This window comes from Aspergillus versicolor, assembly GCF_001890125.1.
Source record: "Aspergillus versicolor CBS 583.65 unplaced genomic scaffold ASPVEscaffold_3, whole genome shotgun sequence".
Lineage (NCBI taxonomy): Eukaryota > Fungi > Ascomycota > Eurotiomycetes > Eurotiales > Aspergillaceae > Aspergillus > Aspergillus versicolor.
The window spans coordinates 1,937,490-1,960,115 of record NW_024467526.1 but is presented as its reverse complement, the minus strand read 5'-3'; the positions used below and the strand labels follow the sequence as shown (position 1 = coordinate 1,960,115).

General features: G+C 51.7%; 10 protein-coding genes across 10 annotated transcripts; 5 read left to right on the top strand and 5 right to left on the bottom strand.

Annotated features, from left to right (window-relative positions):
* Positions 1–99: 99 nt before the first annotated feature.
* ASPVEDRAFT_51520 (uncharacterized protein) lies at positions 100–1,103 on the top strand (the record flags this gene model as incomplete). The annotated part of the gene is made up of 2 exons (XM_040814489.1): positions 100–355; positions 406–1,103. The coding sequence occupies 2 exons, from the start codon at positions 100–102 to the stop codon at positions 1,101–1,103; spliced, it is 954 nt and encodes a 317-aa protein (XP_040666063.1).
* Positions 1,104–2,093: 990 nt separating this feature from the next.
* ASPVEDRAFT_51519 (uncharacterized protein) lies at positions 2,094–3,865 on the top strand (the record flags this gene model as incomplete). The annotated part of the gene is made up of 3 exons (XM_040814486.1): positions 2,094–2,369; positions 2,423–2,824; positions 3,032–3,865. 3 exons carry the CDS (start codon positions 2,094–2,096, stop codon positions 3,863–3,865), a joined length of 1,512 nt encoding a protein of 503 aa, XP_040666062.1.
* On the bottom strand, positions 3,640–4,961 carry ASPVEDRAFT_39740 (uncharacterized protein). The gene has a single exon (XM_040811989.1). It carries the CDS (start codon positions 4,932–4,934, stop codon positions 3,957–3,959), a length of 978 nt encoding a protein of 325 aa, XP_040666061.1. The 5' UTR covers positions 4,935–4,961; the 3' UTR covers positions 3,640–3,956.
* Positions 4,962–5,642: 681 nt separating this feature from the next.
* ASPVEDRAFT_559104 (cobalamin-independent methionine synthase II family protein) lies at positions 5,643–7,560 on the top strand. The gene is made up of 4 exons (XM_040815133.1): positions 5,643–6,049; positions 6,111–6,335; positions 6,447–6,863; positions 6,924–7,560. Exons 1-4 carry the CDS (start codon positions 5,836–5,838, stop codon positions 7,493–7,495), a joined length of 1,428 nt encoding a protein of 475 aa, XP_040666060.1. The 5' UTR covers positions 5,643–5,835; the 3' UTR covers positions 7,496–7,560.
* Positions 7,561–8,079: 519 nt separating this feature from the next.
* ASPVEDRAFT_127083 (ADP-ribosylation factor family protein) lies at positions 8,080–8,735 on the bottom strand (the record flags this gene model as incomplete). Its single annotated transcript, XM_040806420.1, has 3 exons — positions 8,080–8,237; positions 8,287–8,592; positions 8,642–8,735. The coding sequence occupies 3 exons, from the start codon at positions 8,733–8,735 to the stop codon at positions 8,080–8,082; spliced, it is 558 nt and encodes a 185-aa protein (XP_040666059.1).
* A 1,017-nt stretch (positions 8,736–9,752) lies between these two features.
* Positions 9,753–12,039, top strand: ccg9 (putative trehalose synthase (Ccg-9); the record flags this gene model as incomplete). The annotated part of the gene is made up of 5 exons (XM_040817104.1): positions 9,753–9,857; positions 9,912–10,324; positions 10,374–10,649; positions 10,699–11,273; positions 11,324–12,039. 5 exons carry the CDS (start codon positions 9,753–9,755, stop codon positions 12,037–12,039), a joined length of 2,085 nt encoding a protein of 694 aa, XP_040666058.1.
* Positions 12,040–12,991, bottom strand: ASPVEDRAFT_39733 (dynactin subunit 5). The gene is made up of 2 exons (XM_040811988.1): positions 12,863–12,991; positions 12,040–12,785 (listed from the first exon to the last, which is right to left on the bottom strand). Exons 1-2 carry the CDS (start codon positions 12,899–12,901, stop codon positions 12,210–12,212), a joined length of 615 nt encoding a protein of 204 aa, XP_040666057.1. The 5' UTR covers positions 12,902–12,991; the 3' UTR covers positions 12,040–12,209.
* A 228-nt stretch (positions 12,992–13,219) lies between these two features.
* On the bottom strand, positions 13,220–16,837 carry ASPVEDRAFT_27035 (peroxidase/cytochrome P450 family protein; the record flags this gene model as incomplete). The annotated part of the gene is made up of 6 exons (XM_040809973.1): positions 13,220–13,281; positions 13,332–13,611; positions 13,670–14,321; positions 14,374–14,861; positions 14,910–15,813; positions 15,864–16,837. The coding sequence occupies 6 exons, from the start codon at positions 16,835–16,837 to the stop codon at positions 13,220–13,222; spliced, it is 3,360 nt and encodes a 1,119-aa protein (XP_040666056.1).
* A 2,525-nt stretch (positions 16,838–19,362) lies between these two features.
* On the bottom strand, positions 19,363–20,370 carry ASPVEDRAFT_559013 (uncharacterized protein). Its single transcript, XM_040815132.1, has 2 exons — positions 20,299–20,370; positions 19,363–20,199 (listed from the first exon to the last, which is right to left on the bottom strand). Exon 2 carries the CDS (start codon positions 20,178–20,180, stop codon positions 19,584–19,586), a length of 597 nt encoding a protein of 198 aa, XP_040666055.1. The 5' UTR covers positions 20,181–20,199; positions 20,299–20,370; the 3' UTR covers positions 19,363–19,583.
* ASPVEDRAFT_164949 (T6SS phospholipase effector Tle1-like catalytic domain-containing protein) lies at positions 20,286–22,374 on the top strand (the record flags this gene model as incomplete). The annotated part of the gene is made up of 2 exons (XM_040808632.1): positions 20,286–20,405; positions 20,462–22,374. The coding sequence occupies 2 exons, from the start codon at positions 20,286–20,288 to the stop codon at positions 22,238–22,240; spliced, it is 1,899 nt and encodes a 632-aa protein (XP_040666054.1). The 3' UTR covers positions 22,241–22,374.
* Positions 22,375–22,626: the final 252 nt, after the last annotated feature.

Below are 22,626 nucleotides of genomic sequence, written 5' to 3'. Positions count from 1 at the left end.
AATGTGAAAAGCTCAGGAGATGTTCATTTTAGAACTCAAATGCAATCGAAATTTTCTCTCCATAGGCCCAATTGTTGGCGTTAAGTCTGAGTGATAAAGATGCTGTCGCGACGCTTTGGAGCACCCTTGTTGCGCAGCAGGCTTGCACAGCCGCCTCTCGTCTCTGCCAAATTGAATCTGAATATGGCCAGGACTATGGCCGGCCCTGCGCACCTGAAAGAAAAGCTACCCGAGAAGGACGGAAATGAGCGATTCCGCGAGTTCTCGCTGGCGGGAAAGGTTTTCGCAGTGACAGGTGGAGCACGAGGACTGGGATTGTCGCTGGCAGAGGCTCTCGTAGAAGCTGGTGGTGAAGGTAAGTGTAGACTCTCACTCATGTTATGAGGTCTTTGCTAATCGCAGCAGTGCATGTTCTCGACAGACTCGCCGAGCCCGACGACGAATTCAAGGCGGCTGAAGCGCGTGCGAACCCCGATTTCGGGGGGTCTCTTCACTACAAACGCATGGATGTTACCAACGATTCAGACACCGAAGCTGTTATGAAGGGTATCGCGAGGAGTAAGAACCGGCTCGATGGTATGATTGCGGCGGCTGGGGTAAACCACGTAGAGCCCGCAATCGAACAAACTCCAAGTTCTGTGGATGATTTGATCCACATCAACTATTCCGGGGTCTTTAGGAGCTCGGTAGCGGCAGCAAGGACAATGATGGACCACAAATGCCGCGGTTCGATCCTCCTTGTGGCGAGTATGAGCGGTCTCATTGCAAACAAGGGAATGCGCTCTGCAATTTACAATTCGTCCAAGGCGGCGGTGATCCAGCTCGCTCGGAGCCTGGCGATGGAGTGGTCAGAGGTTTATCAAGACGGTGTCGGTGGTATTCGTGTTAATTGTCTGTGTCCTGGTCACATTGAAACGCCGATGGTGAAGAAGATCATGGCAGAGGAGCCGGAGACAAGAGGCATCTGGGAATCTGAGAATATGATGAGGCGGCTGGCGAGGCCGGAGGAGTTTAGAGGTGTTACACTGCTTCTGATGAGCGATGCGAGTAGCTTCATGACAGGAAGCACGGTTGTTGTGGACGGGGGACATACAGCTTGGTAATTGCTGACATAGAATAGTGAAGACTGGTTGCGATAGCGATACTTGAATTCAACGAGATCATGTAATAACACACAGGCTTCTCTAGATAGTCTTGCCAGTCACGTGTAGCAGTGAAGAAAGACGTAGAGCCATTTTCTTCTCCATCCTTCGAGAACAACGTCTTACCATCTCTCTGTATTTCATTCACCAAAGTGCCTGAATAATGAAGGTGGCTCCATTCTGCTCATGGAGTGGAACGTTCTTGATGGACTGTACACTTTTCCCCAGGAGCATTTCGAGTTTTATGTTGGTATATCCTCTTCTGTTGGGCTATAGAACGACGCTTCCTGACCTTTCAGTGCGGATTGCTTCATTGCACTAGGCCCGACTGCGTTATAGGGGCCAATTCGGTCATCCGCTTACGACAGTGATAGAGCTCTTTAGGCCTCAAGGCTGCGATATAGGTGGAGAATGAATGGATCACTAGTTCATTTTGAGTCAAATGTCCGAGGTGCTCTATACTGAAGTCAAATGATGCAATTTGGAGACGGATTAGGGTGAACGATGCTGGACTGGCGGCACGCTAACGGTATGAGCCATCGGACTTCGGATGGCAACACCGAGCGCAGTCACAATGTCGACAAAGGCATGAGCAGAATATGTGTGAGAAGAGACCGACTTTTTTGGATTTCAAGGATTCGCCTTCGGGGATTTGACCGATATCCGATATGAACGAGACTAAAACCGGCCCACCCCCGGCATTGGCCCTGTTGACCGTTTCTGGGGATGCGGGGCTCCTCACTCCAAGCTGAATACCTCTACTGGTATAGCTACTGACTACTAGTGTGGTTAATGTCCCGTCTGACCCGGAATAACCTCGGGATAGTCGAACTAGACAGCGATGGCTTCATATCCTACACGAGTTGGCCAGTATAAATACGCTGGGGTGGCCCATGGATCATCCCACAACCCTAGTTATTGACCGAGTATGTGCCACCTATACTCGATAAAATGCGGACATTTATTACTGCCCTTTTAACTTTGGCGATAGGGGCTTCAGCTACCCCATCCAGACGGGGTGATTCCGGGCTACCCAAAGCGCATGTCAAGAACGGAACATACGAAGGGGTGTATTCACCTGAGTACGACCAAGATTTCTTTTTAGGAGTTCCCTTCGCGCAACCGCCTGTGGATAACCTCAGATTTCAGTTACCCCAGTCCTTGAACTCAACATGGGAGGGCAGTAGGGATGCGAAAGATTACTCCCTCCTTTGCGCTGGATATGGGGTGTGTTCACCAAAAGGGGAGAACATTGAATTGATGCTAATGATCATGGACAGCTCGACCAAACATTTTATAACCAATCCGAGGACTGTCTCTATCTGAATGTTGTTCGCCCCGCCGGTTTCGAGCAGAAACAGCTTCCAGTAGGCTTCTGGATTCACGGTGGAGGGTTTGTCAATGGTGGCGGCGGTGACCAGCGTTACAATCTTTCATTTATCGTGGAGCAGTCAGTCAAAATAGGAAAACCGATCGTTGGTGTCTCAGTCAATTATAGACTCAGTGCGTGGGGATTCCTCCATTCTAATGAAGTCGTGGGAGAAGGCATCACAAACCTGGGTCTTAGAGATCAGCGTATTGCTCTGCACTGGGTTCAGGAGAATATCGCAGCCTTTAGGGGAGATCCTAGAAAGGTGACAATATTTGGCGAATCTGCCGGTGCTGCCTCCGTTGGCTTCCAAGTAAGTAATCATGTTCGAGATGAATGTCGTGTTGGCTGACGAGCATAGCTTACTGCCTACGGCGGTCGTGATGATAGCCTCTTCCGAGCAGCGATATTGCAGTCAGGAAACCCAATTTATTATGGGGCCCAGAACGGAACACAGAGCTCCCAAACCTACTTCGACTCTGTTGTGTCGGCAGTTGGATGCTACGACGCTTGGGACAAGGTCCAATGCCTGCGCGAGGTTCCTTTCTTGAAACTGAATGCTACGATAGGCAAACATAGCGAAACTGGGAGTTTTGCACCTACAATAGACGGTGACTTTGTCCGAAACTATGGCAGTCAGCAACTTAAGGAAGGGCAATTCGTCAAAGTGCCCATCATTACTGGTGCAAACAGCGATGAAGGCGCCTCCCTTGGCCCAACTGGAATCAACACTACCGAGGACTTTAAAGTTACATTATCCAAATTTCTACCTCTTTCATTTCAGGATGCCATCCTCGAGGCATACACAGACGATCTATCCGTCAACGTCGTTGCCAGCCTAGGCGACCAGCGCCCAGCACCACCTTACGGTGCGCAGTTCCGTCGAAGCGCCTCATTCTGGGGCGACTACTACTTCATCGCGTCGAGACGAGAGACGTCCAGGACATGGGCCTCCCATGGACTCCCCGCATACGCGTACAGATTCAATGCCCTACCAGCCGGTGTTCCCCCCGAGGTTGGGGCCGGCCACTTTAAAGAGGTCAGCTTCATGTTCAACAACCTCGAGGGCGTAGGCTACAGACCAGATATCCTGCCGTTTGAGGGTAAGGGCCAGAGCTACATTGACCTTGCCGATTTGATGAGTTCTTCTTGGGCGAGCTTCATCTATGACCTGGATCCTAATAAGTATAACGGGCGGGATGACAAGATTCCCAAGTGGCCAAAATACGACCTGGAAGACCCGCAAGACTTTGTTTTTGATGCCAATGTGACTAGCCACGCGGAACCGGACACGTTTCGGGAGAAGGGGATTGCGTTGATTAATGATAATGCACTTGGTGTGTTGCATAGATAGTTGGTGAGGAGAGTAAAGTACGGATAACGTGCCAATAAGTCACTTTTATGGAATTCGGCCAATTAAGACAAATACACTACCTGTATGTCAGTTAATCAACAACGACCACCATCTTCCCATTCGCCTGATTCTCCTCCATCACGCGATGTGCTTCCTGAATTTCCTCAAACTTGAAAACCCGCGACGGCTCCGCTTTGAACTTTTTCTCTGCCACCATATTAACAATCTCCTTCAAGGGAACATCTGACAGAGGAAACTCCGGTGTCCCAAAGGAAAAGCTTCCGAAGAAGCTGAAATGCACGCCACTGGCCATTTGAAGAAGCGGATTAAAATCAGGAACAGGTGCCAGCCCACCCAGAAACCCAGCTAGACAGACCCTCCCACCTCGATGCACCAGCTTCAACGAATCAACAATCGTACTGTTCCCAATAAGATCAAGAACCGCATCGAACTGCCTCGCAAGATGACCCGAAAGCTCAGGCTTTTCAATCTCAACACCTTCAACACCCAGAGCCTTCAGATCCGCTCTCCGGGCCTCATTCCTCGTCGTCGCAGTAACACGCGCCCCAGCCTGAACAGCAAGATTCACAGCAGCCCTCCCAAACGCTGACGTCCCTCCCCGAACCAACAGCCTCTGCCCCCTTTTCACCTCCAGATTCCTAAACAAGCACGTCCAAGCCGTCGCATACGATTCCGGAATCGCGGCAAGCTGCGCCCAGCTTAACGTCTTCGCGGCCTCGCCAAGCGGCACCACATTCGACGCCTTGGCAACTGTATACTCCGCATACGAGCCGTTGATTGTACGGCCCAGCCCGCCCATTAAACTGGCGACGCGAGTCCCGGGCTCGAATTCTCCGGAGAAGCAGGAGACGACTGTCCCGACGCATTCGATGCCACTGATGGGCGTCCATTCGGCCCATTCGCCTTTGCGCATGTGCATCTCGGCGTGGTTGACCCCGAACGCGGTGACTTTGATTAAGACTTCCCCCGGGGAGGGGGTTGGGGTGGGGATGTCTGTTATGGTTAGGACGGAGGGGGGTCCGAATTGTGATATAAGGATGGCCTTCATTTTGACTATGGCAGTTTCTTCTTTTTTGCCAGATGGTCAGGGCATTTCTGAGGCCAGTCTACGAGTTGAGATAGGTGGTTTATTCTCAGGCATTGCAGAGGGGGTATTTTTGACGTCGTGGGCTTTGACTTTGGGAGACACAATGACTAACCACCGCTGGCCTCGTGGCTGAAGCTTCGATTGGTTTGCTGCACTTGACATGCTTTGATAAAGGTGTCATGTCCTCGTGTTTTTCCGGCTCCCGCTGGGCCTGGCCTATCGGAGAAGTTCCTCAGGTGACAGAAGGTTGTCTGACAAATCGGCGATCATGCGTTCTGGCTGCAAACGGACAAGAGAGCCTAGAGAAGAAAAATTGTGTTTAAAGGCATGATTTCCATGGGGATCACACATGGTCCCTGGGATACGGAGACCTCAGAACTGCGTACACTGCACATACGGCGAGGCTCGCCGTAGTTATCCTCCAGCGAGAGAACCGCCGGGAAAACCCCAGGCGGGGAAGAGGAGCTTGGCATCATCGCCCACAGTGTCTTTCGCGCTGGCAGTGCTATCTTGAGGGTTTCCCTTTTCCGCTGTATGACGAGTCCATGCCGGCACAAAATCCGACTGTCGATATATCTTGTAAAGGCCGTGATTTGAGGTCTTGTCTCCCGCTCTCCGGTCAGAGTTCAGGGCTGCCAGCATGGATCTCCACGCGTCGCAGCTCGTGCCCCACATCGCATATTTTCTTCTTACGAGCTTCAAGTTCAACCTCATTTCATCTCTCTTCTGATGACAGTACCTGCAGCGCTTTGCGACGACCATGACATCATGGAATTCTTTCGACCAGACAACCCTTCAGCTCAGGCCGCCCAGGATCCGATCCTGGCGCCTGTCAAACGAACAAAGCGCACGTTGATACTGAATGTGGAGAGATCCGGTGGTGGGGCGGGCTGGTTTTGGTTCCATGAGGCGCTCAAGGCTTGAACGGGAGAATCCATTCCTCCCCTCGACTCGCTTGTTGAACTCGGCAGTGTTGGCTGTGCCATGGGCCGAACAGTTCTTGCCCCTCATCCTCCCCTCTGGCCTCTTCCCTGATCCCTCTCTCCTCTTCCTCCTAGCCAGCGTATTTGTACCTGGTAAGCCCATTGCTCGTCCTCCCCGTCAGTCTGAAATTTAAGCGTTGACAACCAAGCGTAGAAAACTTCACCATGTCTCTCCACCGCAACCCCCCGTTCCGCGTCGAGCATCTCGGCTCCCTTCTCCGTACTCACGAGCTCCTTGACACCAAGACTGCCTTCGAGAATGGCAAGGCCTCCCAAGCCGACCTCGAGGCCATCGAGAAGAAGGATATCAAGGATGTCGTCGAGCTCCAGCAGAAGCTGCGCTTCCCTGCCCTCTCAGATGGAGAGTACTGCCGACACAGTAAGTTGGAAGCCAAAGAACAGAGCCGAAACAAGAATGCAAAACCCCACCCTCCGGCGGCGCCCTCCCCACGGTTAATATACCCTTACTAACTGAGAACCTTGCGGACAGTGTTCTGGGGCTCCTTCTTCCCTGGCCTCGACGGGTTCGATGAGGTCAAAGACCCTAACCCAGATGTCTTCCGCCCCTACGCCCCCGATGTCGCCGCCTTCCTCGAGGCTGGCCACAAGCCCGGCGAGAGCGTCTTCTGCACAGGCAAGATCAAGCACGTCGGCAGCACATATGTCGACCAGTTCAAGTACCTCGCTAGCCTCGTTGCCCCCGAGGAGGTCAAGAACCTGAAGATCACCCTTGCTGCCCCCAATTGGTACCACCTGCGCTACCGCGAGGGCTTCGCCTTCCCCAAGGACGTCTACGCCAATGTCGATGAGTACTTCGCCGACATTGCCAAGGCCTACCAGGACGAAATCCAGATCCTGTACGACGCTGGCTGCCGTAATGTCCAATTCGATGACCCTAACCTTGCTTGTACGTTCTGTTAAACCAATCCAAACTTATTTACACCCACTGACAATGCCTGAAACAAAGACTTCTGCTCCGACAAGATGCTCAAGGGCTGGGAGGAAGACAAGCTCAACAAGTACAGCGCCGACGAGACTTTCGAGAAATACATTAAGCTGTACAACGACTGCCTCGCCAAGCGTCCCTCCGACTTCCACGTCGGCGTCCACCTCTGCCGCGGCAACTTCGTCGGCTCGCGCCACTTCTCTGAGGGCGGCTACGACCGTATCGCCACCAAGCTCTTCAAGGAACTCCACGTCGACACCTACTACCTCGAATACGACACCCCGCGCGCCGGCGGCTTCGAGCCGCTCAAGGAGCTGCCCCGCAACAAGAACGTCATCCTCGGTGTCGTAACCTCCAAGTTCCCCGAGCTTGAGGATAAGGAGGAGATGAAGAAGCGCGTCTATGATGCCGCCAAGTTCATTGCCGAGGGTAATGGAGTTACCCTGGAGCAGGCGCTTGATCAGGTTGGTGTTAGCCCGCAGTGTGGCTTTGCTAGTCACCGTGAGGGTAACCTCATTGATCGCGAGGGGATGGTCAAGAAGTTGCAGCTTGTTAGGGATATTGCGGATGATATCTGGCCTGGACAGCTGTAAACTTCTTTTCTCCCTTTTGTTATTTGCTGAAACTCCGGACATGAATATGATGGGTATGAGTTGTATGAAAGCCTAAGAATAGTTGTATATAGTCTAAACTACCGGTTAAAGTCCTTGCGACTCTCTTATTCTAAGCATCTAAACATAATAGATAACGGTACAACAGGATAATCAGATGTAAAAAAATATATTCATGTATATATATGTATGTATATGTAGTCAATTTCCATCTATTAGATGCTTTCTCTACAAGACACGAAAACGAGCCAACAATCAAAGAGAAATGAAATCGGAAATGATTGATTAAAAAGGGTATTGGACGAAACCCAAAGAAACAGTGGGATATCATAAGAAATAAGAAGGCAGTGGCATAGGCATAAATAAACAGAGAAAGGAAAAGTAATGAAATGAATCCAAAGGCTGCGTCTTCTGTCATCAAAACGGACATTCAACAAACGGGTTCGATGGAATGGTATAGTTGGAAGGATTGGAAAATAAGGGATTGAGCGCGTTGTTGTTGTTGTTGCTTTTGTACATAAGGACCGTAGCGGGGTCCCCTCGAATTATGCGGAAGGGATCGTGGTTCATTTCGGGGGCTGTTGGATCTTGACGTTGTTTGAGAGCCATGCTAATCCCTCAAAGATACCAGTACCATCGGTAGCAACACTGGGCGCAACATACCACACCTTGTCCTTTAGACTGTGGAGTTTCAGCGAACTGATGACCTCGTCGGGACTCAGATCTGCGATATGTTAGCAATAGTTACTTCACATATGGACGAGGGAACTTACGGCCTGGGACATCCTGTTTGTTTGCGAACACGAGTAGGAGAGCGTCCTTCATTTCGCGATCGTTGATGATCTTGTGCAGTTCCGAGCGGGCCTCTTCCATTCGGGCCGTGTCGCTAGAGTCCACAACGAAGATTAAGCCTTGGGTGCCTGAGTAGTAGTGTCTCCATAGAGGACGGATCTTGTCCTGACCACCCACATCCCACACGTTGAATTTCACGTTCTTATAGGTGACGCTCTCAACGTTGAAGCCGACTGTGGGGATGGTGGTGACGTCCTGGTTGGTGAGTTTAAGTTTGTAAAGAATTGCTAATGGGGTCAGTAAATATTTCCAGCTCGGGACTTGAAGTAAACATACTCGTTTTCCCAGCAGCGTCGAGACCCAGCATGAGAATCCGCATTTCCTTCGTTCCAAAGATCTTGCCCATAATCTTAGATACTGAGCCACCCATTTTGACGGATATCACGCGACTGCGGGGGAAATTGTATGTTGGTGCTTAAGAGGTCGCGAGAGAAGGTGTTGTAGATTGCGATTGAGCTGAATTGAGGCAACGGGGAGGGTAATGATCGCAAGTAAGGGAGAAATGCGAGGTTGAGGTGAAGTAAGGGTTCTGTTTACTCGGAATCAGCGAACGTGGCTGTTGTCATTTCATGCGCAGTTGGCAGGGGAGTCGGGGGGACACATGGGAGATTGGCAGCGGTTGGGATAAACTCACCTTGGCTTTAGGGTGATAGTGGTCGTGAGCGGCCGGCGGACAGAGCTTGCTTGGGGGGGGAGGGGAGAAAGCAAGTTAAGCGACAGAAGTGTCAATTGAGGTGAGCGACACCGAATAAATTCGGGGTTCCAACAAGATCCACACGAGGCGGTCTCTTTCGACTCGGTGTCAAGTGTCGCTGTCCTTAATCTCGCCAACTCCGTAAAAGGGGCTGGCGATGCTGACTCAGCGCCCCCGGTCTGCCAAGAACGTCCGTGTTTCATCTCTTCATCTTCATTCCACCCCTGCATCTACAGATGCGACACCGAATCATCAGATTCATTCCTTGGTTGTCGATCAGACATGTTTAGACAGCCCAGGCAGTACAGACACTCCGCAGCGACTGCTGTCTGTTATCATGGACGTCTCAATAACACCCCACCCCCATACCATACGCTTGAGAGAGAGCGAGCTCCATAGTGTCGAGAACACAACAGTTATCAATTGAACAGTTCATCAATCCAAATGCTTAACTCAAGTTCATTCCCCCAGGGGTCTTTTTGTTTGCATCGAATTCGGATTCAGTAAGCACCAGTGATTGCTTCAATTCTACGTCATTGCATTCACTGGTGAGGTCACAACCGCCACCCCCATATATACTTCCGTGGTTCCGCCCATGTACCTCAATCCACGTCTCCTAAGAATTATCACCACCACCTAGCCTTTTGAATGCTGTATAGACAACCTTCTACGATTCATTAGACTCCTAAAAACATGGCCGATGGCAGCATTGCACCGGGCCGCCGCGCCTCGGTGCAGCAAAAGCGCCGCCTATCCACAGAATGCCACCCTAATTCGTGGGGTAACGCAATAGCGGGGGTACGCATTTGAGCTTGGCCTCTGTGCTCGAAGGAGAAGTCTTAACGTTTGTAGACTATATATGGCGGTTTGTCGGCCGTTTTCGAGAAGGACAAGGTGATTTTCGCCGTCGCGATCCGTGATGCAACCTACCTGGTCGACTTTGCGCAAGAGGAGCTACCGCTGCAGAGCGATGGCAATTTGGATAAGCAGATTGGTGACCACATGATGGGGCACTTACACAAATGGTGTGATGCCCATCTAGAGAAGATCATTGGCCTGGCTATTCCGCAGCAACTGGCCGACAAATGTCCCACTGTCTGCTCACGTCTCTGGCTCGATCTCGACATTATCCCACTTGTCCTCTCGGACGATAGCAAGCTTTCACTTGGTGGTGAAGAGCTACGATATGAATTCCAGAAATCCATGGATTGGGAATTGAGGACGTTGGATGAGCAGGCGGAGTCTATGGCTCGGAAATGCGTGCGGTTCGTGTACTGTACTGCTTTGATACTGTCATATACTGACCAAGTATAGACTGTTTGGTCCAGAGGGTATTCCCCTGCTGCAAGTCGGCCTTTCTGGCCTTGTTCAGGTCGATACCGGCTTCCATGTGCAATTGACCAATAGAAAGAACTACGAGGAATCTGTGACGTCCAGCACCTGGAAGGCCATCGAGCATTACGCCAACGACCTCAAGAAGAGGAAGATCAAAATTGCCTTCTTTAGCGCCACCCCGCAAGGCGGAGGTGTTGCCCTCATGAGACACGCCATGGTCAGATTCTCTCACGCTCTAGGAACGGATATGAAATGGTGGGCCCCCTGCTGTGCTCTTGCCGTTCTTGTTTCTGACCAGCCCTAGGTATGTGCCTAAGCCACGACCGGGCGTCTTCCGCATCACCAAGACGAACCATAATATACTTCAGGGCGTCTCTGCGCCTGAGGAGCGTCTGAGTAAAGAAAACTGGGAGCAGGTCACCAGTTGGATTCAAGAAAACACTGATAGGTACTGGCTGCGCTCCGGCGGCCCTCTCGTCCATCCCAAGGAGGGGGGCGCAGATGTTATCATCATTGACGACCCACAAATGCCTTCACTGATTCCATTGGCGAAGCAGAGTGCCCCAAGCAGACCAGTGATTTTCCGGAGCCATATCCAAATCCGCAGTGACCTGGTAGCTCAGAAAGGGAGCCCACAAGAGGAATGCTGGGGTCGGATGTGGGAAACCATCCAACAGGCGGATCTATTCGTCAGTCACCCCGTGAAAACATTCGTACCCCATACGGTTCCTCCCGAGACGGTAGCCTATATGCCTGCATCGACAGACTGGCTGGATGGTCTGAACAAGTCCATGAGGGAGGAGGACGTGGCATACTACGGACGTGTGTTCAACTCGATGGTTAGAAACTCGGGAATGCCGGTTATCGACTATCCCGCGGGTAAGTTCTGATATAGCATGATAAGGAAAGGTTAGCCCTAACGATAGCAGATGAGTACATTGTCCAGGTCGCACGCTTCGACCCATCCAAGGGCATTCCAGATGTCGTAGAGTCCTACGAAAAGTTCTACGAGCGCATGAGGAAGTCTGCGCCGGACAGAGTGCCACCCAAGCTTCTTATCTGCGGCCACGGGTCCGTCGATGACCCAGACGGCTCCATCATCTACGACTCGGTGGTAACCCACATCGAAAGTTCCATCCCCCAACTTGCCGACCAGATCTGTATCGTCCGGCTCGGCCCCTCCGACCAGGTGCTCAACGCAGTGATGTCCAAAGCCAAAGTTGCCCTCCAGCTCTCCACACGGGAAGGCTTCGAAGTCAAGGTTTCCGAAGCCATTCACAAGGGCAGACCTGTCATCGCTACCAAGGCTGGCGGCATCCCGCTGCAGGTAATCGACAAGGGAAATGGCTTCCTGGTTGATGTTGGAGACACCGACGCCGTGGCTAACCATCTTTTTGACCTCTGCACTGATGATAGCTTGTGGAACAAGATGCATAAGTTTGCCCTGGCCCACGTGTGTGATGAGGTGAGCACGGTCGGTAACTCGCTGAACTGGCTGTATGTCGCTTCGAAGCTTTCGAAGGGTGAGGTCATTAAGCCGAACGAGCGCTGGCTCAACGACATGGCCCGTGAAGAGGCGGGTATTCCGTACCAGGAGGGCGAGAACAGACTTAAACGAGAGCTTTTAGTGTATAAGATGGATTAGAATCGTTTTGTACATATATCGAGAACTATTATAGGCGTCCTTACGAAGTAATCGACAATCTGTCTCTGCAATCAATTCAAGAAAACATACATCGGGGGTATAATACAGCATCTAAACAAACCCAAACTCCAAACCATCTAGGTCCTTGATCAACAAGGATATATATCATATCACCTCACAGTCCTATATCTTTCCCTACTCAATCCCCCCTCCACTCCCTCAACCCCATACGCAATAGGCACCTCACCAACAATCCTCGCCGGCTGCCCGCCAACAACACAATGACTCGGCACCACCATACCCGCCGGCACAACCGCCCCATCCAGGACCTGGCACCGCTCCTTCAGAATCGCCATCGACCCCACAACCACATCCTTCCCAATCGTCACATGGTCCTCCACCCGCGCCGCCTCAATCACGCTCCGCTCACCGACAAACACATGGTGTCCAATATGGAGGGTGAAATAGCTGTGCACGCCGCGGTGGAGACGGGAGGGAGGGCGTAGGATCGCCGAGCGCGAGATGAAGCTGTACCGGCCGATGTTGATAGCGATCGTGTTTGAGTTTCCGCTGCTACTGCCGCCGCTGCTGGATTTGGGGTCCGGGTTTGAGGATGAGGAGGATGAGGAGGTGCGGAAGAGGTCGCCGCGGACGACAGCGTCCGCCATGATGATGGATTTTCCACCGAGCATGATGTGCTGTGTTCCATGGATTTGGGATCGGCGGGAGATTTTGTTTCCCGTATCCTTTTTTTGTTTGTTAGTGTTTTGTTGATTGTGCGGGGTTGAGGGGGGAATTAGTTAATCGAGGGATTTGCGCGTACCGTTTCGATGTATTCACCTTTGGCTGCTTTGGGCGGCATTTTGGATCGTAAGTTATTGAGGCAGATGCTCCAGACTTGGTTGTTGTATGGTGGAAAGGGGACGGACAAGCACGGAGTAGTGGAGTTATTTTGGAGGAGGTTGACTACAGCTGAAGGAAAGTGGGGAGCTCGAAGGCGGTGAAGTCGCAAATGATATTTTTTCAGTTTGGTACAAAATTGGGGCCAACTAAGTCTAAACAGTACAGTGCATATATTAGGACGGACTATATACGGAGTAGTATAAAATAACAAATAGATATCTCAAGCCAAATATCACGCATTAAGACGTCATCAACTAGTCTTCAGCTAGTTGGGGTATTACGAAGACGTAACCTGCTTCTTGGAGGTCGGGACTTGTCCGTCGAAGTGGACGCGGAAAGCTGGAATGAGGTTAGTAAAGGCCCTTAGTGTGACTGGACAAAGAACCTACTCGTAGGGAAAGGAGAGAATGCACCGTGGTCCTCGCGCATGTAAGCTGTGTATCCAGAAGGACGGACGACCTTCTTGAGAACACCCTGGCGACCAGGGGCGGGACGGACGTTGTCCAGACTGAAGACGGCGCGGATCATGGCGGTCACCGCGGTAAGAGTAGCATCCTTACCGAGGCCGACCTGGGAGCCGATGCCGTAGTTGAGGTAAGACTCGTCGGGTCGGTCAAGGCGCACCTCCTCAGGGTCAGGGAAGGCAGTGGCGTCACGGTTTGCCTGGGTCTAAAAGGTGTTAGTCGGATGCGGAGTTTGACAAATATGTTATAAAGGGAACACTCACCGAGCCAATGAAGATCTCGTCACCAGGCTTGATGTTCACATCACGGTCACCCTCCTTAACGTAGAGGTCGGCTTCAGCCTTGCGCAAGGCTCCAGACCCGGCGTTCAGGCGGACGGCCTCGAGGACGTAGCGGGTCAGCTTGCTGTCAGATTCCGCGGAATCCTGCTTAGCAAGGTTGCTGACTTCAGCCAGGTGCTGTTTGCCATCGTTGATGTAGTACTCGATCACACGAGTGAACATCTGGGCTTGGCCATGAACAAGCTCAACTGCAGTGGGTAGGATCTGGCCCCAGGTGATGTCGGAGGTACCCAAGCCGCTCTCTGCCAGGCGCTTTATGAGCTGGTCACCAAGCTCCTGAACAGCGTTGTGGTCATCGTTGAAGTTGTTGATGATCTTAGAAAGGAAGCCAGGAGAGCTGACAGACTTGACATGGCTCTCAACATGGTGGCCAAGCTGGTGAGAAATGGCGTTGGCAGCTTGGCGGAGAGGGTAGGACTTGGTGATATCGACATCAAAGAAGATGGCAGTGTAAATAACAGCGAGAGACATGAAGATCTCGTAGTCGGTGAAAGTACCCTTAGGGTTCTCCTTGCTCTTCAGGGGAAGAGAAAGAAGCTTCGAGGCAAAGCGAGCCGGAACGATGTTGCCAACGCTGATCAAAGTTAGAGTCCATCACTGATTTAATCCTATACGCGGGTACTTACTCCTTGACAATGTCGACTTGCTTCCTTCCTGCAAGGTTGGTCGACTTCTCTGCGAGCAGTTCTAGAGTTGTCTTCTCGTAGAACTCCTTAATGCTCTTCTTCCACTGGTCTTCATTCAGAGTCTTACTCCAGAAGTCCTCACCACCCTTACCAGAGTGGATGGGAGTGCAGTCGCCCCAAACCACGCGGAAGTCTTTCTGCTGGTCGAGGACGAGCTTAACATTGGAGTAGGAGGTCAGGTTCACGCGAGGAACCTGGAACTCGGGCTTGTCCCATGAGTAGTGAGACTCGCGGCCAAGGTTCTTCATGATCACCTTGTTCTCGCTGGGAATGGTCATGGGGTAATGGGCGTAAATGGAGTCAGCCTTGAACCAGTTGGGGAACGCGCGCTGGGCGAGCTTGTAGAAAACACAGCCCTGGTTAATGTTGAGGTCGTAGCGGACCTCATTGTAACCCCAGTTGGTCAAGTTCCTAGGGTTGTAGTCGACCTGTCCAAGTTAGCAACACGATTTGCCACGGGAAAGCCGTAAACTTACAGTGTAGTGTCTGTCACCACGCACGAGCGCCACAGCATCGGATAGAACCGCACGGGAGATGGTGTAGGTAGGAGCGATACCGACACCGGGAATCATGGGCTCCTTGGCCTCCTCAGAGACAATACCGGGGTACAGCTCGACGTAGTCGGGGTGGCCGTACAAGCTTCGGAGAGACTCAGCAACCTTGGGGTTGGAGTTAATCTCCTCAAAGGTCTCGTAGTTCTTAAGACCGAAGAACTTGCGGAACTCGTTGAGAGAGCCGACGTTCCACTGACGGCCCTGTTCAATACCAAGGACTTCAACAGCCTTGAGAACCTTGGGCACGTTGCCTGCACCAAACGAACCGGCGACATCCTCAATAGCGGTGGTTAGGATGTGGACAAGCTCATCATCCTTGAAGGTACCATCCTCCTGACGCTTAAGATGCGCGAAGGTACGCTGGGAGGGATCCTTTGGAAGGCTCATACCGTACTTGCCAAGTCCCATGAGAAGCTCCTGAGTGCTCACTTCATGACCAGGCTTTCCGATGAGCTCCTCGTAGACCTGTTCGGTCCACTTCTCGTCGTTGGCACTGATGGCAGAGTGCCAGCGGTAGGCCAGGTTGAACTCAACAGAGCATTGGTTACCAAGACCAGCAGGAGTAGCACCACCTTCCATCTGGGCACGAGGGTCCAAGCACCAGGTGCTGTTCACTCGGTTCAAGTTGACAATTGTGCGCAGGTAATCATACAGGGTGATGTTGATGAAAAGACCACAGGTGACAAGTCGTCCAGTTTGGAAGAGGTCTTCATCGTACTTGGCCCAGGCCTTCTTAGCCTGTTCCTCGGGAAGATTTGGGCTAGGCTTGGTGAAGCGGCCATTCTCATTGATGGCTGCAAGCTCTTCGACAACATGGTTGTGGAATCTAGAGATATCAGCCAGAAGTCCCAAAAGTGGCATCCAAGGCAAACAAACCTGTTTAGCATGACTAGAAGAACACAGCAGGCAGCGGGGAACGCCTGGAGACGTGGCTCAGAAAATGAGTCTGGCTTCAGCTTTCCATCCTGGTGTGTACGGACAAGGTCCTGTTCTTCCTGAACGTCACCATACAAAATGGACAGATCAAGATAGGCAGAGGTCTTGTTCTTGGTGTAGTCTCTGTGGTCAGTTTGGAAGATATCGTGAATAATCAGAGAAGCCCAGTCGAAGAAAAGACTGGAAACCTTGTTCGGGTGAGGCGTAAACTTCTCACGAGCGAAGAGAGTGTCGAAAACCAAACCGGCATCGGGAAGGCCTCCCGGCTGGACGGTCAAGGGCTCAATGGAGCGCGAGTAGGCCGTGTTGGCGGCTCCGAGCCATGGAAGAGTGGGGTTGTTGTTGGAGCCGTCAGCAGATCGGTAGGCGTACTCGTTACCCATGTATGAGAGCGGTGGGTGAGGCAGGGAGCCCCAGAGCTCATCAAGGAACACGTTCGTAAGGTCCACTCGCATCTTCGAGTTCGAGGGCAGACTGCTGACGATCTGAATAACACGCTCCATGATCATCGTCTTGTCATCCGTCAGCTCCCCATTGATCTTGGTCTTGATCACATCTTTCAACGAAGAAAAGTCCTTCAACCCGAGAGACTTCAAATCACTGAAAAAGCCAGAGGGGTGCTCCTTTTCAAGGTAGGCAGCCTCGCCACCCTGGTGGGGGATCGGACGGGACGAAGCATGGAGCACCTGCGCAAACTTCTCGAAGACAGCGGCAGTGTCTTCGCTTTCAGCACTGTTGCCGCTATCCGATGATGGCCTGCGCGGAGCCGGCACCTTGGACTGGCGCTTGCTGTTGCCGTTGGCCGCGGGTGCGGCGCCATTGCTTTGGGCAGTGCCGTTGGCCTTCGGCTCGCGGTCGGCCTTCTCGGCCTTGTCGCCCTTCTTTTTGAAAGTAGTAGAGAATCTTCGCAACATGGTGGGTATCAGGAAAGAGGAGGTACAAAGAGAAAAGGCGAAAGGACGAAATCAATTAGAGGGGCAGCCGCGGTTTTAAGATAACAAAGCGGCGAAGGAAAAAAAAAAATAAACACTATTATAAAACAAGTCGGGCCCCTGGGAGTGCCGATTAAAGAGAAAGTGTCTCCACGTGTGCTAGTACAGCTCTCAGGAGTCTCGCAGTCGTGCTTCAAGATAGACTAGGTTACACCTCGTGCCTGAGAAGATCGCGCTTGCCGAAGAGCACCGATTCGAAGAGCTAAAAGGAGGAGAGAGAGAAAAAGCAGTGGAACTGTCTTTACAAGGAGGGTCACGCACGAGCGGACAGGGGTCGAGCTTTATGATATTATGCTTATGATTGAGTGGATGCTGATTAGGTGTGGCCGAAGCGGCAGTCGTGACCTGAGCTCACACCGTCTTCTTCGGGTCCATGGTTGCCCAGAAACTTCGGGAGTAAAAGAGTGGGGACCTCGATGAAAGGGGGCAATCATTTGGACATGATTTGTTTCGATCCTTTTGGGTTCATGGGATCGGGAGCTGGGACGGCGGAAGCTCTTCGCCTCAGCGCTTCCCTCAAAGTAACATCGCAGCTCTCCCATAGGATGGGTGGGCGGGAGAAGCTCCGCACGTCAAAGCTCACCACTGGGCAAGCATGATGAGAATAATGCATCCACAGTTTACACGGTTCAGCTGATTTTGGGTCAATGGGGACAGTGTGTTCCGCCAGCCACGAACACTCAGACAGCCCGTAAAATCTTACACCATTGGATGGAAGCGCTGTGGAGCTTTGAGCAAGAAATTTGATGCTCAGGAAATGCAAATTACCAGGAGAGGAAAGCGACGCATCGGCTTGCAGAATGCAATTATTGTCAGACTCATCTCAAACCGCGACTTTGGTAGGGATTTCGAGTTTTCGACGGCGCCGACGCCAATCCTGTGGGATGGATCGACTCTCCACCTCGACCCTCAGTTCTCCATGGCCCAAGCTTTCGTCGGAACGCAAGCGCGAGGGACTGTTTGTGCAGGATGATTGGGGGCTCTGAATCTCTGACGGGCATATTCAAGGCGATCTCAGCTTTCGATTGCGGAAGACAAGTGATCGTGCTGAGTCGTTCTTATATCACAAGCAAGGCACGAATGATTCGCGCAAAAAAAAAAAAAAAAAAAAAAAAGGTAAAGTTGCGACCTTGTTACAGAAGGAACTCGAGAGGGGTCGGCAAACTCGGAGCTGAACCCTGAGTTAGAAAAATTGGATTGGAGGGGACGCACTGCAGAAGGAAAAAGCACCAGCTTGGAAGACTCCGCTGTGATGCAGCTTCTCGGCGTCGAGGTGGATCTCACGATATTTCCCATGCGTCGAGCTACAAGATCATCGTCATTAGTACGTCGTATTTTCCGTCCGGCGCGAGTAGGGACCCGACTTCTGGGGAGTGCAACCCGCGATGAACTTTCTGATCAGCGAGATACATTAGTCCAAAGAGAGCGGGAGTGTTCGTCAGCGATCGTCAAAGACTAGCAGAGATCGGGATCTCGAGGAGCAGCCATTAATAATTATTGGGGGGGTCGGGACTTGGGCGACAAGCGTGCAGAAACCTGAAGGGGTGATTTTTGCATGGGAGAAAAGTTGGGGGCGCGTAGTCGAGACCGTATGAGCGAATCACGGGACTGGCGATTGGTCGATTGTGGGGAGAGGGAGAATTGCTGTCGACAGCAAGGAGTTCCCATCTCCTTGACAATCCATGGGCTCGGTGTGCTCACAAGTTGTTCCAGACTTCTCCGTATTATTATGACTCAGTCATGGACACACAAGGCGCATATTGACCCTTATTCAAGCCCTGGGGCTGCCCACAGGATGCCTGCTCGCCATGGACGGGGAACTTTGCTTTTGACACGAACGGGGACATCTGCGATCTTGGATCCAGCGAGTTGAATCCATGGGTTAATGATCGGCTCCTTCCGAGTCCACTCCTCCGTCACAGTCACGCTCGGGCGTGGGTCCATCACGCTAGGTTCGCTTGCTGACGAACTAGTTGCCGAGATTAGCTGCCATTGCCAGAAGGAAGAGATCTTCTCTGAAGATACGATGCGGAATAATAATTATGTTGGACTCCATAGGTCGCACAACAATCCAGAAGCAAACTTTGTCACCCCTGTCACAGAGACAGACTTTAGAAAGAATATCTCACCGCGTTCAGCGTTAACAAATGTGTGGTCTTTCTGGGCCCTCCATTACATCAGTTCGGATACCTTATTGGTGTTCTTGCATTCCCTCCAAAAAGTCTGAGCGTCGCGATCGATCGCAGGTTGGAACCTGGATATTTCGTATCGGCAATGCGGCACGATTTTCCAATGGTGAGCCCTTCATGCATCAATGGGAACGTCGATCCTGCTCCCAAATCGCAACTGAGTAAGGTGGAGAGTGTCGGACATTTGGAAGAGGGATGGGTCCTCGGGAAGGGACATTTCTCTCCCTCCATTCCTCGTCATATCGTCCGCGTGGTTGGCGCAAATACACCGTAGAGTATCCGTAATTGCACAGCGCTGGGTTTGGTACATTGGGACGGCGACGGGAGACGGGCCAAACCCATGGCTGGAGTCAAAAAGTTTCTCCACTTGATGGAAACTCTAGCGAAGATCGCCAAAGCCACTCTGTGACGCTGGGAAAATCCGGCCGGAGGGACTCGTTCGCATACCCTCCCCATGAGGAAATTGCAGAGAATGACGTTCATCGCCGGACCACCTGCAGGCGGAAGTAACCTTTTACGGAGTAAACTGATTGACTAGGATGAGAAAAGCAAACGCGAGAGTCAGATCTTCCCACATGAACTTCCACGAGGGGAAGGGAGGTGGTGGTTGAAAGGAGCATTCTTAGCCGGGGCTCACTAGTGAGATGGGCGCTTTTCCCGGAGCTGAAGCCTCGAAACGAAAAGTCCGACACGAGAAATAATATTTTCCCCTTCCAACTCTCTATTCTTCTGATCTCATGCTGGAAACATCTCAAATCAAGTGTGGACCAACCTGACCAACCATCGCTTATTTCCTCACAAACAGGAGACCCGTGAGCTCGATTTCTCGCCCGCATACTTCCCGAGCGAGTCAAGACCGGCAGGGCTGCAGGAACTCTGACGCGCAACCCAGTAAGGCTTGACAGCATCGTGCGCATTCCTCCTCTTTGATTCGAAAAGACTTGCCATTTTGCCAGGGCCAAAGACATCCTCGTGCATGTGCTGCTCTTTAGCCCCATAAGGAGAGCGCCTGATATCCCACTGTACAAGTAGTCGCCCGCACCCAAGACAAACATACATATCTTGGCTCCTTGCATACTTGCATCCCGGCCCCTTCTGTCAGAATTTCTTATCAGTTATCACTCCGGTTCTTCGCCGCAACCCTAAAGTCTCAAAGGGAGCAGTGTCCAACTTGAACAACCATGGAAGGCGTACAGTTTGGACCTGCTCGGCCAATAAGGCAGTTCGTGCTCTGCTTTGATGGCACAGGTAATAAGTTCGCCGGAGATGAATCCGACAGTAATGTCCTTAAAATCTTTCGAGTAAGGTCCACTCCAGCCTGCTTGGCGATAGTATTACTGACGAATTTGGACCAAAGATGCTGGACCGCAGCAGGGCTCATCAGTTCCATTATTACCAACCAGGGATTGGAACGTACGTAACGACTAATACACTGTCTCATACCAGCCGTTTCCAACGGATCAAGTCTGCGTACCAGAAGGCCAAGGATTCCGCGGTCGGGTCATCCTTTGATGAGCATGTCATGGGAGGGTACAAGTTTCTGATGAGATTCTACAACCCCGGCGATGAGATTTACTTCATCGGCTTCAGTCGAGGAGCCTATGTCGCACGCTTCTTAGCAGAGATGCTTGATTTCATCGGATTGCTCGAAGCAGGAAATGAGGAACTGATTCGGTTTGCTTGGAAGACATTCGCAAAGTGGCAGCAGCGCGGGGGTGACAGTGAAGAAGACAAGGAGGAGAAACAGAAGCTCTTTCGTTACATGAAAGCGTTCCGAGAAACATTCAGCCGACCCATCACGAGGATCAGATTTATGGGTCTGTTCGACACGGTCAACAGTGTCCCAAGATTCGAGTCGGCATGGATGCAGCGGAGCAAGTTTCCATATACAGCTCGGAGTTCCGCCAAGGTCATTCGACATGCTGTGGGTATTGACGAACGCCGGGCTAAGTTCCGGCAAGACTTGATCTCTGAGGTCAAACCCTCGAAGAGAAAGCACGGGCATCGTCATCCCCATTTGCACCTTCACCATTACCAGCACCAGGACGATGAAGCCGCCGCCAATAATGTGCCGGAGATTGTCCTGAACGATAACCAGGGTGCTGATGAAAAGGTTAATGGAGCTGCAAACACCGGACCCCAGGATCAGGATGACAGCACATCTGTCTATCGGAGCGCACGTGCTTCGCGCGAGAGTGTCAACTCAAATCGTTACCGTGCCCCCTCACCGGTGCCTGCTAACAGGAATAGGTCTGGCCTCGCTGTTCCGATTGCTACCGGATCCACAGAGGACCTTACCTCAGTTCGAAGTGGGCAGTCTGGAGTTTCGCTTCAGGTGCCGATGGAAGCCCATGTTGTAGACGATGACAACGACCAGGATCAAGACATTCAGGAGGTGTGGTTCCCTGGCGGACACGCAGATATCGGCGGAGGCTGGACCCTGGCAGACGGCGAGAGCTGGGCTTTGAGTCACGCACCATTGGTTTGGATGGTCCAAGAAGCTCTGGCTGCAGGCTTGGAGTTTGACCCCGCAAAAATGAAGCAATTTGAATGTCTCGAAGAGTTTGAGGGAGAATACAGCCCCATTCAAGATGTCAAATGGCAAAAGAGCTGGTGTCGGGACCCAGCCCATGATCATGACCACCATAACGGCAATGGGAAGGAGACTTCTGCCGACGAGGAGCATGAGCAATCAAGCAAGTCAAGCCAAAGATTCAAGGCCGCCTTGATTGCCTCCAGCACTGAAGGTTACCTGCACGATTGTCTATCATTCCGCAGTGGTTTGCCGATTTTATCAGTTATCAGCTGGAAGCTGATGGAGTATCTACCGTTCCGCCGCATGGATCTACGTGAGGACGGATCGTGGGAACCGATCAGCTGGCCGCTGCCCTGCGGAGAAGTACGTGACATCCCTAATGAAGCTCAGATCCACGTGTCGGCCATCCGGCGCATGAAGAAGGATGAGAAGTACCGTCCAGGGAATCTCATCCTCGGCGGTGGAGGACGTGGAGTCCGATTTGCGCCACCAGAAGCTGGAATGGGTGAATGGGTGATCAAGAACTTCGAAGGCGACCCAGTTCGGGAGATCTATGTACGAAAAAGCGTCGCCGACATGTGCAAGGACGAGCACAACTAAAATCTAACTTTATGTTTTCTCATTTGTATTCCCATATCTGTTGATAATTGGATTGATATTTGTTATACCTCCTGTTTCCTGGCTAGTATCAGGTCAGCTAATATAGACTAATCGTTATTCGCATAACTCGGCCTTTCGAGATTATTGAAAATGTGTATCGTAGAACTCAGCCCGACAGTGACAGCCATCATTACCAGACTATTGGTTTGTTCTTGGGTCTAGAGCAAGCAATGCAACGAGTGAAGCGTGCCTTGATGTAAGTCATCATGCAGGCTGCTGCAGATTTGTTTTTCTGCGCCATCTGGGTGTTTGAAGCTGGCGGTCGGTCTGATTCGTTCCTGAACCCTGTGAAATCGCCAATCTGGATTGGAAAAGGATGGAAACAA

Bases quoted from the DNA above. Each gene is read 5' to 3' on its own strand.
- ASPVEDRAFT_39740 (XM_040811989.1), bottom strand. From the start codon at position 4,934: ATGAAGGCCATCCTTATATCACAATTCGGACCCCCCTCCGTCCTAACC.
- ASPVEDRAFT_559013 (XM_040815132.1), bottom strand. From the start codon at position 20,180: ATGCAAGGAGCCAAGATATGTATGTTTGTCTTGGGTGCGGGCGACTAC.
- ASPVEDRAFT_39733 (XM_040811988.1), bottom strand. From the start codon at position 12,901: ATGCCGCCCAAAGCAGCCAAAGGTGAATACATCGAAACG. The intron at 12,786-12,862 runs GTACGCGCAAAT...AAACAAAAAAAG, and splicing joins AAGGTGAATACATCGAAACG to GATACGGGAAACAAAATCTC.
- ASPVEDRAFT_559104 (XM_040815133.1), top strand. From the start codon at position 5,836: ATGTGGAGAGATCCGGTGGTGGGGCGGGCTGGTTTTGGTTCCATGAGG. The intron at 6,336-6,446 runs GTAAGTTGGAAG...CCTTGCGGACAG, and splicing joins TGGAGAGTACTGCCGACACA to TGTTCTGGGGCTCCTTCTTC. The intron at 6,864-6,923 runs GTACGTTCTGTT...CCTGAAACAAAG, and splicing joins CGATGACCCTAACCTTGCTT to ACTTCTGCTCCGACAAGATG.